General features: G+C 36.3%; 2 protein-coding genes across 2 annotated transcripts in view; one reads left to right on the top strand and one right to left on the bottom strand.

Moving 5' to 3' along the window:
- Window positions 1-1075, bottom strand: part of TRMT10B (tRNA methyltransferase 10B) — a 35601-nt gene extending 34526 nt beyond the window's left edge. Inside the window, exon 1 of the mRNA XM_053700637.1 lies at window positions 964-1075. The gene's annotated coding sequence lies outside the window, so the exon portion shown is untranslated. The remainder of the gene's footprint in view (window positions 1-963) is intronic.
- A 220-nt stretch (window positions 1076-1295) lies between these two features.
- EXOSC3 (exosome component 3) lies at window positions 1296-7807 on the top strand. The gene is made up of 4 exons (XM_053700638.1): window positions 1296-1638; window positions 3260-3409; window positions 5574-5725; window positions 7395-7807. The coding sequence occupies exons 1-4, from the start codon at window positions 1336-1338 to the stop codon at window positions 7594-7596; spliced, it is 807 nt and encodes a 268-aa protein (XP_053556613.1). The 5' UTR covers window positions 1296-1335; the 3' UTR covers window positions 7597-7807.
- Window positions 7808-15097: the final 7290 nt, after the last annotated feature.

The raw sequence follows: 15097 nt of genomic DNA on the forward strand, positions 1-15097 counted from the left end.
TACATAAGCCCCATCAGCACCCCCTGTAACCCCATAAGCACCGACCGTGTAACCTACATAAGCCTCATCAGCACCCCATGTAACCCCATAAGCACCGACCGTGTAACCTACATAAGCCCCATCAGCACCCCCTGTAACCCCATAAGCACCGACCGTGTAACCTACATAAGCCTCATCAGCACCCCATGTAACCCCATAAGCACCGACCGTGTAACCTACATCAGCACCCCATGTAACCCTATAAGCACCCACTCTGTAACCTACATAAGCCCCATCTGCTCCCCCTGTAACCCCCATAAGCACCCACTCTGCAACCTACATAAGCCACATCAGCACCCCCTGTAACCCCCATAAGCACCCCCTCTGTAAACTACATAAGCCTCATCAGCACCCCCTGTAACCCCCATAAGCAGTCGGCGGTACACGATGGACCAATTTGGAAATTGAATGTAGGTGGGCAAAACAAACGGACTAAGGACCGATCAGATAATACATAGGAAAAAAGCGTTACTGCATTATCTGATTGGTCCATGTGTCAGTGACTGTACAACCAATAGGGTCGTGTTGCCAGTGTGCCACCTGCGCCTTGTCTCTGATGAGTGAGGAGTAGGGCCGTGTGCGCAAGCACAGCATTGTGGGCAACCCGTTGCGTAGGCTTAAATAGCTGTTTTGAGGAGGTTGGGCCTCTTGCGCATGCGCAGTGAGACACACCTCCAGCAGCTGTTTCACATCACCGGAAGTGACGTAGGTCCCACATTCTTATGCGGTCCCGACTTATTTTAGAACACCGGCTCCTAAGGTAACATTCTTGCTTTTTCAAATAAAGATAGAAAGAGAATGAAGAACATTTCATAATAGGAGTAAATTAAAAAGTTGCTTAAAATTACATGATCTATCTGAATCATGAAAGGAAAAAAATGGGTTTTGTGTCCCTAATTAAACTTATGTGTTAAAAAAAATCACCTCTGTGTATAAATTTGTTTCAGGTGTGTCCTCTGTTCTGTCATTCGTCTTGGTCTTCGTTGATCAGCTATGTATTTCTACATATCAAAACTCTCAGAAGCTGATAGTCGCATGGGCTCACATTTAGGACCACTTTTGATGACGTTATAGGGCAGAAGAGAAAGAAGATGCGGCATCCATGTTGTTTTCTGGTTACGATGCCAGTACATTGCATTTACTGGCATAGTAATCAGAAAACAACATGCCGCATCTTCTTTCTTGCATTTAACCTTTTAGTTGACACAAGGGGTTGCGACGTTTTCCTACACTATGCGCTTTAGTCATGGCTCTTTTGCAACTAGATAGTTAAACGTGTGAGATTTAGGATTAGGAATGACCAAAAAATGTTTGCACCGCCCCTTATTTCTTGTACATGCTTTTGCTAGCAACATGGCCGGTGTAGTAGTGCTGGAGGCGGTGGGTCGGGTAGTGTTACCCGGAGATGTGTTGCTGCTCCCAGCACAATCACAAGATGCCCTTCTTTCCCTCTCAACGTCCTCTGGAATTACCGGCAAGGTGCGGGTAGTGTGCGGGCCCGGACTTATGAGGCAGGGGGATGATCTGCTGGTCAGCAAGTGTGGACTGCTCAGGCATCGGGAACCCTCTGTGTACTGGGTGGACTCTCAGCAAAAGAGGGCAAGTTTTTTTTCTTATAATCAACGTGTATATGATTTTTAGCACTACGTTAGAGTAAGTGTAAATAATCTACTAAGGATCAATAGTCTTACAATTACAAGCTCTAACGAATTAGAGCATATAATTTGTCTACTATTATAGCCCTTTAAACTTAGTTTGTGTAGGATCCATTACTTGCTGCCACAGCCCTACAAGGGGCCTGTGGTCTCTACTAAAAGGCTAAAGAATAGCTTTTCCATTGAAGTGGTTGATAGGAGACACCTGCACTAGCTCCAGTTATTTTGTTGCCCATGCTCAATAGAGGACGTTTGCTGCAAAATGTGACAGTTGAACTTAAAGGGGCATTAAACCTTCACAATTATGTTATATAATTCTGCATAGTGCAGAATTATATAACAAAGTATTTCTGAGATATTTTATCACAAAGTAGAATTTTGCAGAACGCCGCTCCAGGCTCTACTAAGCGGGCCTGTTTTTTTCCTAAGCGCATCGCGGCACGCTGTCTAGTCACAGCTGGCCATTAAACTGAATGTAGCCTGGTCTGGTAGCAGGAGTGAGCTACATTCAGTTTAATGGCTCGATCGGGCCGGCTGTGACTAGACTTCGTGCCGGGATGTGCTTAGGAAAAAAACAGACCCGCTTAGTAGAGCCAGAAGCGGCATTCTGCAAAATTCTACTTTGTGATAAAATATCTCTGAAATACTTTGTTATATAAAGTTGCCGCTAAGATAATATATAATTCTGCAGAATTATATAAGATTATTGTGTAGGTTTACTGCCCCTTTAAAGGGACATTAAACACTAAATGCATTTTATAAACCTAGGGAAGTTATTGTTCACCTCTCTGTAGTCATAGGTGCTGCCATATTGAAATCCATCTTTCACTAAATTCCAGAGCAACTCTTCTTCAGATACCTGGCAGCACCTGTGATTAGAGGGAGGTGCTTGAAATGTATTTAGTGGTTAGTATCCTATAATGGTAGCTCTCTTACTTCACTAAAGGCAGTGGCTACACTGAGAAGTGCACATTGTGCAAGAAAACAAGTAAGTTGTATACTGTTTTTTATTTTTACATTGATTTAACTTTTTCTAAAGGGGCACTCTTTCATATCTTTTTAAAAGATAAACTTGTCTCTGCCTCACAGATCTGAACCTAATGAGGATAAAGAATTCTCCGTCTGCTTGCATGCAAACTGTACCGTAAGCAGTGAGGGCAAAAAGTGTCAAGACAGAGGCACACACAGAAAAAGTATTTAGTGTTTCATGCACTGATTCTACACTGTACAACAACAATTGCATATAAAGGGCATAAAAGCAAATAGTTTCACACATTTCTTTTTTTTTTTACAACAAATCTCATTAAATGAAAAAATACAAACTTCCATTGTTTTTACAAGCAAAGATCTAAGCTTTTGGGTTTTGTGAAAATAAACAAATTTTCCTTGGTTTTCAAGTGTAGAGATGCATTTTCTATTTGAGTGCATAACATTGTACTGCACTTTTTGTAGTAGCTCTACATTTATCAAATAATTATAAAGTAAGAATGTTACAATTAGTGTGTTTTTGTTAAACCATCACATATCAATAGATTTCTATAATGTCATGCATTTCTCTTGAATAGTATGTACCAGTGAAAGCGGACCATGTCATTGGAATTGTGACAACAAAATCTGGTGATATTTTTAAAGTGGATGTTGGGGGCAGTGACCAAGCATTATTGTCTTTCCTGGCGTTTGAAGGTGCAACTAAAAAAAACAGACCAAATGTAAAGGTAAGATTTCTAGTGACCTTTGAGTCTCTTACAGTAATATTTACACTTCTATTTCTTGATGCTGTTTTTATTTATAATTTTTTTAATTAAAGGTTATTCCTAGAAAGATCATTTTCACACTACAGGTACATACTACAGTGGGATTACCTAGGGCAATGCACAAAATCATTTTCAGTTCGTCATCAAAGAAACAAGTGTTAAATGCTAAATAGAATGATGCCTAAACACACTGAGCAATGTACTAGAATTAGCGGAATCACTGTACATACGTAAAGTATTTCAGACATAAAATTCACAGTTTTCTGAAGTATTTAGAAGTGTGACAGCACACTTTTTTTTTTTTTAGTTTAAAATACACTCAGTGCAAATGTTTCAAAATAAGCTAATAAATCCCAGACAAATAACACACTGGTTTACGACAAAGCAGAAGTATACACACAGAGAAAAGTGCACTTACAGGAATGAACAACCAGCTCAATAACATTGTTAGCCTGTTCTTTGGCGATTGGGTGAAGCTTCTTTTTTTGCCCAGTAAATCTTTTCACAGAGTAGAACATTCCTGTAGTATATCAGTCTGATCCCGCCTATTACTGTCAGTCCAGTGCGAAATAACAGGGAATTCCTCTCTTAACAAGGAACACAGCAACCCCAGACGATCGTTTCGGCCTACATAGGGCCTCATCAGTGAGGTGTAGCCATATTCCCTTAAGCACACTGAGCAAGGAATCCACGTCTGGTTTCCCCTTTTTCCCTTGGGTTCCTGGTAGAGTGCTTCTCTCTTTGTATGCTTTTGTGTTATGACCCTGGGGAAGTCTCCCTAAGGGTGATGGGGAGGAAACCCGACGTGGACTCCTTGCCCAGTGTGCCTAGAAGAATATGGCTGCACCTTACTGACGAGGCCCACAGAAGGCCAAAACGATCGTCTGGGGTTATCAAGTTTCTTGTTCAATGAGAATTGCCTGGTATTTTGGGGCTGGGCTGACCTTACACTTCAGGATCAGATTGATATACTTCAGGAAAGTTTTCCTTTGTGAAAAACTCAACTGGGCTAAAAGAGGCTGCTTCTAGGTGGTAGCTAACCATAGAGCAAGCCACTGAGCTGTTCGTTTCTGGTAGAGTGTTTCTTTTTTTGTATGCAAAGCAAAAGTATGGCTTTCCTGTTTCTCATCCGTTTAACAGCATGTTATTACACAGACTGTAAAGCAGTAGTATTATCCATTTATAGAAGGGACCGTGTGTGCAAACCTATATTTCTGTAGGGCAATGTGCAAGTAATTCATTCAGTGAACATTTTAGTGCTTGAGGGAACCTTTTTTATAATCAATTTCGTTGATATTTTCCTAAAATAAAATCTTTTAGCAAAAAAAAAAAAGTGATTAGAGTTAGAGACAAAACAACTAAATTAAATAGACATGAAACCCAAATTGTTTCTTTCATGATTCATTTAGAAGACTGGTTTTCAAACCTGTCCTCAGGCCTCCCCAACGAGCAGGTAAAGTAACAAAGTTTACTAATCAGCTGATTATTTCACCTGTGCTCCAGTTCAGATAGCCTCAAAATCTGTCCTGTTAGGGAGGTCTGAGGAGAGGTTTAAAAACCAGTGCTTTAGAGCATACAATTTTAAACAACTTTACAAAATTTGCTTCATTCACTTTCATTTTTTGTTGTTGTTGAAGAAGCGGAAGTACATTACTGGGAGATAGCTAAATACATTGGGTGAGCCAATAACAAGAGGCATATATATGCAGTTGCCAATCGGCAGCTAATTCCCAGTAATGCATTGCTGCTTTTGATTCTATCTAGGTATTCTTTTTAACAAAGGATACCAAGAGAACAAAGCAAATGAGGAAATAAAAGTATATTGTGAAGTTTATTTAAAATTGTATGCTCGGTCTGAATCATTAAACTTTTATTTTGACTTTGCTGTCCCTTTTAATGTTTGTTTTCAAAAGACTACAAGGCTCTACATATTAATGTTATATATACGCTACTTTTTGCATTTTTTAAGTTATTGGGATAGAAATGTCAAAATTTAAATGTGCATTTCAATTTTAAGTAGAAGCATTTTTGCATTATACTTACATTTCCAAAAATGCTTCTAGTAAAAGTTATTACTGCATACGCACATAGTTGTTGTAGTAACAATGTATTTGTTTGTTTTTAGGTTGGTGACCTTATTTATGGTCAGTTCATTGTTGCAAATAAGGACATGGAGCCAGAACTGGCATGCATTGATAGCTCTGGGAGAGCAAATGGCAAGGGAGTTATCGGACAAGATGGATTTATGTTTAAAGTTTCTTTGGGGCTAGTAAGAAAGTAAGAAAACTAAACATTTGCTATATTTTCCAATGCTTACCACACATGCTGCTTTTTCAGTAAATGAGAAGAAAATGTTTTAAATTAAAGGGACATGAAACCCAATTTTTTTTTCTTTCATGATTTGGAAAGAGCATGCAATTTTAAACAACTTTCTAATTTGTTTCATTCTCTTGATATTCTTTGCTAAAAAAAGCATATCTAGATATGCTCAGTAGCTGCTGATTGGTAGATGCACATAGATGCCTCGTGTGATTGGCTCACCCATGTGCATTGCTATTTCTTCAACACAGGATATATAAAGAATGAAGAAAATTTAAATAATAGAAGGAAATTGAAATGTTATTTAAAATTGTATTTTATGACTATGACTGATCCATTTGTATCCTTTTCTGGTAATAGTTGAGTGTTGCAAGGGTACATGTTGGCCTCTGCGTTTTAACTCCTGCTGAAGGATTAAGCACACAGGCAAAGGATAATTTGGCAAAATATAAACCTCTATTGAAATATAGTTTGACTTCTATTTCTCTTTAAATTGAAACTAACAGAAAATGCATGTTGTGTACCTTTTGGCACTGACCAATAGGGATACCTCTCACAGCAATTAGAAGACGAGTCTAAATAGAAAACCCAGGTTTATTAAACACAAGAGCAGCCATATATATTTTTAGTAATACTTTGAAATAGCTCCAACATACATATATTAAAATGTTTTGTGCATGCATACATTTTTATAGGGACAGTAAACACCTTGCTATTTTTTATATGGAATGTTTGTTATGCAGAGAATAACAACTTTGCAATATACAGGTAGAAAACCCTTTGTCCAAACAGCTTTGGACCGGAAAAGGTTTGGGTGTTGGAATATTTGCATCTTTAAAATGTGATAGTCTGGAGAGGGGATATGGTACCAAGTGTAAACAACATCTCATACCATTTAGGCAATATTTACATTTCATAATACAGCTTATACATGCAATATTTTTGTATACATAGTACCCTCAGAAAGATAGTTTAGTACTGTAATCAGAAAGATAATATTTTTAAATAAATATAGACTATTATTTGTATCTCAGAACACAGAATAAGCAAGCCAAAGGCACAGACAGAGATGATTGTTACCTGTACTTTATTTTGTCCCCTTTTCATGTAACTAAGCTTTGAAAATTGTAGATAGACTAGTTCTCAGAACTTCAAATGCACCCTGCTGACTTCTAAAGAAGCAAAATATCTCTCCTTAACTGGCTTTCACATATAACATACTGTAAAACAATGTACTTTATACTAAATTTATAGCTGTGGTTAGCCCAGTTGTTTGCAGACTCAAATTCAGGCTGGCTACTCCAACTGCTTGGTGGAGTTTGGCTATTTAAAGCAGTTGCAGTCAACCAGGTGTTAATTTGTTTTAAAAATACTTAGTTGATATGATATTTTATAGCAAGACAACAGAAATTTATTTCAATTGCAAAGGTGTTTACGATACCTTTTATCTGTAAAGTTGTTTTTGTGATACTTTATATTCTGTTTCTTATAAATACTTATCATTATATTACATTACCTTTGGAGGTAACAGACAGAGAAAATTAGCAGTTTCATATGAATAATAAAAAAAAAAAAGTTTGAAACCACTGTTGTAATGTGTAATATACTCTTCTTTTTAATATTGCAGGTTACTTACACCACAGAATGACATTATTCAGGAGCTGATGAATATTTATCCAATGGAGATTGTTATTGGTATGAATGGGCGGATATGGGTGAAAGCAAAAACTATTCAACAAACTTTAATTATAGCAAATCTTTTAGAAGCCTGTGAACACTTAACCGCTCAACAGCGAAAACCAGTCTTTGCAAAGTTTGCAGACTTATAAATAATTTTCCATCCATGAGGAAGTGCATGGAAATATTTTGGATGCCTGCAAGCTGTTTGAATAAATGTATTTCTACAAATGAGACATTAAAACCAGCTAAACTTTATTTTGTACATATGTCTTTTTTGTTTAAATTTGCTGTATATAGTTATTTCTTTAAAAAAAAATGGTTTACCATTCCCATGTCTTTTAATAAAACCATATTCTTTTACCATTGTATTGCTTGAATATTATTTTCTTAGTACTAACATTTTGGAAGTCTTAAAGTGCCATAAAACATTTTGAATTATGTGCATGTTATAGAAGGGTCAGTCAATGTAAAACAGTGTGGGGAAAAAAATGTTAAAGAGCTTATAAGTATCTTAAAGGGATAGTCTAGTCAAAATTAAACTTCCAGGATTCAGATATAGCATGCTATTTTAAGCAACTTTCTAATTGACTCCTATTATATACTTTTTCCTGTTCTTTTGATATCTTGAATGTAAGCTTAGGAGCCAGCCCATTTTAGTTCAGCACCTAGGTAGCGCTTGCTTATTGGTGTCTACGTTTAGACACCAATCAGAAAGCTCTATCCAGGTGCTGATCCGAAAATGGACTGGCTCCTATGCTTACAGTTCTGCTTTTTCAAATAAAGATACCAAGAGAACGAAAAAAAATAATAGGAGTAAATTAGAAAGTTACTTATAATTAACAATATTCCCCTCGGGAATGAATTTCGAATGGGACATATCTTATTTCATATATCTTATTTAATTAATTCTATTAAATTAAACAACTTAAATCTAACACTTTAATAACCAAAATTTACACTCATATTCATATTTATGTGTTGGATATTATTATTATTATTATTACTTTTTATTTTTTATTTATATTTTGTTCTGATTTGATTATTTCTTTCTTGTCGTTCTCTTCCTCCATCCCTAACACATAATATTTAATAAATATTAGTTTTATCTGCTGTTTTAAACTTCACAGCATTTGTCATTAATTTTCAACATTAAACTAGTGAGTGTTTATGATCCTTAAATAAAGGCATATAATGAAAGCTCAAATAATATACATTTATCCTAGCTGAATGACATATTTTGCTAATGTTTACTATATATAGTTAGTCATTCTTGAACACTTTAAGGCATATTTCTACTTTTATTACTTTGTTTTGTTTTTTAAACCATTTTAGTCTACCTTAATGAAGGGAAAGAGGTGGTCCATACCAACTGTTGTGATTGGAGGGGTCAGCCTTAAGTACCAGGTGGTTTTGCACTGTAATCACTTATGATTAAGCGCTACACCAGCGCGAAACTCATCAGGGGTTACTGCCTGGCTAACCTGCATTGAGATGTTTGCACTTTTACCTCCTCAATAAAAGTTATATTTAAGAATTTACCCCTGGAGTGCCTGGAATCCTTCTTTTGTCTTAAAATTGCATGCTCTGGCTTAATCATGAAAGTTTAATTTTGACTAGACTATTCCTTTAATACAATTTCCAAAAATCTGCAAAATTACTTACTTTAGTGTAGCCTGCTCTACCCCCCCACCCCTTTATCAGTGTCCTACTCCATACCTTGTGGTGTCATGTAACAAAAGTGTGCATGTGAGGATAATTACTTATGCAATTTACTTATGAAATCTACTACCTATTGCCGTCAATATCTGTTTCTGTGAGCTCAAGCTAAAGGGTAGTAGATTCAGGAGTAATTTGAGGAAGCACTTATTTACAGAAAGAGTGATTGATTTATGGAATAAACTTCCTCAAGAGGTAGTAGCGACAAACACTGTGGGGACTTTAAAAATGCATGGGACAAGCATAAGGCTATCCTACAAACTAGATAAGTTTATACTGTTAGGTAATATCGGGCAGACTTGCTGGGCCTATGGCTCTTATCTGCCGTCAATATCTATGTTACCTACGGAAAAAAAGGACAATATATTTTTGTAAAAAAAAAATGAAACAGTTTTGCACGTAAGCTTTGGATGCATATTTAGAAACCTATGTATGTTCATACTGTTTTATGACCCTTTAACGTGTCAAAATGTGAATAGAAGTTTATATTAGTACTAGTTCTCTGTTGTAGTAGGTGGAAACTCCCAGGTGTTTTCTGGGTGCCTCCTCTTCCCATATATAACTATATCCCTTTCCCTAATTTTTTGAGAGGTTCAATTAAAATATAGCTTATCTATAACTTATTTTTTTTAATAATACTAGCAAACAAACCAGGCATAAGACATCAAACTAGTGGTGTGCAGGTGGACCGTCATATGACATTGCTTTGAATATGAATAAAATCATCTGTCTTTGAGTAGTAATCTTGTGTGTGGGGTTTGTTTGTTACTATTTATAAGAAGCAAATGGGTAGAGGAACCTGCCAAGAGTTGCACTGTTATAGATTACCTTACATGAAGGTGATCTACAGAAAAACTGGGCTTGTAGACTTACCTGCTAAGGGGGTTCAAGGGGATGACAAGAGGTGAAGACTTGTAGATGGGAATGTGAGGAGGTAACAAGAGGAGGGCAGAGCTGGGAGGGAGTGCATCTGGAGACAGGTCAGATATTTAAGGGGGAAGCAGTGTTATTGAGGGCCTTGAATGTTAGCTTCATTGGAACTAAGGGGCCTAGTCCAAACCCTGACCAAAAAAAGCTCCAAACCATTGTTCCTCCTCAACCAATTTTACAGCAAGCATTATGCATTCCAATATGTGAGCATGTCAGAAATCAACCCAAGATGGATTTCTGCCTGAGAATCCTAGCAGTATCATAGATCTGTTTTGAATGTTTCTCTATCTGATAGTTAAATGTAAACAAATGCATTAACGTCTTGTTTAGTGAGTTGGTTATGAATCTCATTTTAGGTTGTATTATTTACAATAGACTCATCTAAAAAGGCTGCTATTTACTTGTGGTCCCTGAATTCTTTAAAAAGTTTTGGAAATATTTAATTCAGTCAGTACTCTTAACAGGTTTGTGTAAATAACTCCAGAAAGTACAGCCACATTTGCTTGAATCAAAGGCTAGATTGATTTCTGTATTTCACAGTTCTAAAGCTCTAATATTCTGGAGCACATCTTGCTGTGGCCTCCAAACCAACCATCTGGCAGGCACTTCTGTCTTCTTGTCATATTGAAGCACTGTGTGTGCTATAATCTTTGGCTGCCATGCATAGTTGTTAAACGAAGTTGCTACAGGACCCCAGTTGCATAGTCTTTCTGGACCTATTGTACTGGGAAACAACTTTGAACATGGAGACTCCAACAGATTATATACATACAGCAGCATCTGAAACAGCCAGAGTAGAGGTTTGAACATGTCCTTGATAAGATTGTTTCCAGGTTCCTGACACATTCTCCCAATCAGATGACAATCCTCTTGAGCCAATGCAAGGGGAGTGGCATTTTGTAGAAAGCTGTGGAGAGTCGGCCTCGAAAGTAGATACTCTGATTCCTGGCAGCACTCAAGAGAAACAAAACAACTTATAGCTCTCTTACAGACAAAAGTAAAGCTGTCACTATGGGGAATGGAATGCTTGCACCATGAGTGCAGATGAGCCCTTGTTGCAGGAACAGATAATTGAAGCGACTGCTTATAGGGACATAAACCCCAATATTTTTTTTTCTTCATGATTCAGACAGAGCATGTGGTTTTAAACAACTTTCCAAGCTACTTCTATTGTCTAATCTGTTTATTTCTCTTGATATCCTTTGTTGAAAGGGATACCTAGGTTGAATGAGGAGCTGCTGTTTGGTGGCTGCAAATATATGCCTCATGTTATTGGCTCACTGAATGTTTCATGTCCTTTTTTTTTAAGACTGCTTCAACATTCTTACTAGGTACAACATCCTTTTGTTTTAAATTTTATTTCAATTAACCACAAATTGTGTTCTCTATCTGAATCATGAAAGAAAATTTGGGTTTCATGTCCCTTTAATCTCTCATATATCTGCCAATGAACCCAGTCTGATGGGACCTTTTATACTATCTTCCTTGACTCCCCTCAGATATTGCATAGCCTGTTGGAGGTCATGAAGGAATCTAACTATACATAACTTCACCCAGGAGAATTACATATATCATTGATTCCTCATTCCAACGACGAGTATATTGAGTTGGGACTCCCTGATGCATATAATTTAAGTCCTTACTGGGATACAGAGCTTCAGTTTCTGCTTAAGGGACACATGGCAATCTCTGTTTTTATACTTGTTCTCTGGGCAGTTTACTGGTTTAGGGGCCGATTTACTGGTTTGGGGGTTCAATTAAAATAGACTTGGGTCTCTTAAATTATTAGAAGATATTAAAGATGACTTTTTTAAGTTTTATTGTCATACTTTCATTTACAGATCATTGTCTATTTTATACAGTCTTTTGAATTACTTAATATTGCAAATGCTTTTCCTGCGAATTAAGATAAGAGCCTACATAATCAGTGTCTTTTCTGTATGCAATATTGAAAAACGACATCCTATAATTATTGTCACTTTCTTTTGTGGTACATAGAAGAGTATATGTGTTACTTTTATTCCTATAGCTCTGTGAGCAATTGTTGATTATCACCTATTTTGTGTACCAGAGTGAACAATGATATATATATATTTATCAATTATACTACTGTTCAAAAGTTATAGGCAGGTTTGAAAAATGTATGAATGCATTCACAAATAGAAATGTTAATATTTGGTGTTACTATCAAGTGGCTTTAAAACACCACAGGTTTTTAAGGAACTCTGCAGGTAGGTTGTTCCAAACATCTAGGAGAAGTAACGATAGTTCTTCTGTGGATTTAGGCAGCCTCATTTGCTTCTGTCTCTTCATGTAATCCCAGACAGACTCTATGATGTTGAGATCAGGGCTTTGTGGGGGCCTCATCATCATTTCCAGGACTCTTTCTTCTTCTATATGCTGAAGATAGTTATTAATGACATTGGCTGTATGTTTTGGGTCTTTGTCGTGCTGCATAATAAATGTGGGGCCAATCAGATGCCTCCCTGATGGCTTTGCATGATGGATAGGTATCTGTTTGTTCTCTGGTTGGGACTAGTAGTGCACTTCTACTGTGTGTTTAACCTAATTGTCGTGGTTAAACACACAAAAGTGTAGGGTAGAAAGAATTAGAACATGTAATTGTCCAACTTTTATGGCCTTGTTAAATATGTTAAAAGCAGCAACTACAACCTACACTAACCTTTCTTTATACCAGTTCCTCTCCTCCATTGCTATCCCCTGAACCCCCTTAGCATGTAAGCCTAAGAGTCCAGCTGTTTGTAGATCACCTTCTTAAGAGCTGACTACAACAGTGCAACTCTTGGTAGGGCCCTCTACCCATTTGATCCCTATAATTGTTTTGTTGTACTCCACCTTTGTTTATAGCGCTGCAGAATCTGTTGGCGCTCTACAAATAACCGATAATAATAAAATAATTATAGTTATAGAAAGACCTAGAGCCTTACTAATGGTGGGGGGGGGGGGCATAGTGATTGCTGAACTATTAAAACAGTAGGAAAATCCTCTCTGTTAAATAAAATATTGATATTTAATTTGGGGTTAATTGAATATAATTTTAAAATTAAAAGGCTGTTGTGTACCTAGTAAGGATATTGAATCAGCCTTAAATTTACTTTTAATTATACTGGCTCCAGATCTAATTTCAGTAGAAATATTATAGTTTTATAATTTAACATAATAGAGGTCACAGTTGAAGTGTGGAACTCTGAAAAAGTTAAATTCTGCAAACACACAGTTCTTGCATTTAAGTCCAAACAGTATATTTGAGATGGAAGGTATATTGGGAATGTTAAAATATTAAAAATATGAACATGTTCTTAAGTAATTTCACACATTTTTATAGACCTTACCTTTTTTTTCATTTTTTTTTTTTGTTTAAGGCGATACCTGTAACATTTCCACTGGTGATATAATTAAATGTGGGAATAAATGCACACCTGACTGCAAGTAGAACCAATATTCTCAATTTATTTCTGTGTTTTCTGGTAGGTCTCCTAGACACAGTACCTGCAGACTTGTTGGAACTCTGATTAAAATAGCAGCAATTTCTTGAAACATTAAAGGGACACTGAACCCAAATTTTTTCTTTCACGATTCAGATAGAGCATGAGATTTAAAGCAACTTTCTAATTTACTCATATTATCAAATTTTCTTTATTCTTTTGGTATCTTTATTTGAAATGCAAGAATGTAAGTTTAGATGCCGGCCCATTTTTGGTGAACAACCTGGGTTGTCCTTGCTGATTGGTGGATAAATTCATCCACCAATAAAAAAGTGCTCTCCAGAGTACTGAACCAAGAAAAAAAGCTTAGATGCCTTATTTTTCAAATAAAGATAGCAAGAGAACGAAGAAAAATTGATAATAGGAGTAAATTAGAAAGTTGTTTAAAATTGCATGCTCTATCTGAATCACGAAAGAAAAAAATTTGGGTTCAGTGTCCCTTTAACATCATATACTATTTGTTGCATCTATTTTAAATCATTGGAAAGTATATTACAGATTTTACATTTTTTGAAAAAGGATTTCCCTGACTTAAACATTAATTATTTTTATTGAAGTTTTTAGAAGTTACAAAAGGTAACACATGACAAATCTCCGTAACAGCTGACTTACAGAATGTTTACAAGCCAGTGTGGTAAAACACAAGGTTGCTAACTACAAGATGGTGAGAAAACAATGAGTCCTCCAATAAAAAGGGAGAGGAAACCCCAAAATGTTCCTTCATGAATTAGATAGAACATACAATTTTAAACAACGTTCCAGTTTACTTCTATTATCAAAGTTTCTTTATTCTCTTGTTATCCTTAGCTGAAGGAACAGCATTGCACTACTGGCAGCTATTTGAACACATCTAGTTAACCAATCACAAGAGACAAATGTGTGCAGGCACCAATCAGCAGCTAGCTCCCACTAGTGTAGGATGTGTGTATTTTTTTTCCAACAAGGGTTACCAAGAGAATGAAGTAAATTTGAAAATAGAGGTGAATTCAAAAGTGTCTAAATAACATGCTCTATCTGAATCATGCACGTTTAATTTTGACTTTCCTATACTAATAACCTGCTATTGAATAATACATATGAATATGACAAGCTCTACCTTAGTGAGCAGAAAAGTGCTTATTACAGGCAATGATTATAGCAACCTATAGGCAATCTTAGTGCAAAATACACAATATAAGGCAAATATCAATGATATTAGAAAACAAATATTTCTGCAATAAAAATAAATATGAACATTTAGGAATGAAGCCACATTTTTGTAATATAAAATGTATACTTGACAGCGCTATGAAATCTGTTTGAGGCCACTTGAATCTCCTGATCAATCGAAAGTTGTCTCATCAGCGGGGACACTAGAAAAAAGGAGACAGCTCATGGATCTCATGAAATAAATATGTAACTTTCAAAAATGACCATAGTATAGTAAATAATTATAGGGACATGCAACCCAAAACATTTTAAACGGCATTTTTAATTGTATTATTCTTCTATTATCTAA

This window comes from Bombina bombina, chromosome 2, assembly GCF_027579735.1.
Source record: "Bombina bombina isolate aBomBom1 chromosome 2, aBomBom1.pri, whole genome shotgun sequence".
Classification (NCBI taxonomy): Eukaryota; Metazoa; Chordata; class Amphibia; order Anura; family Bombinatoridae; genus Bombina; species Bombina bombina.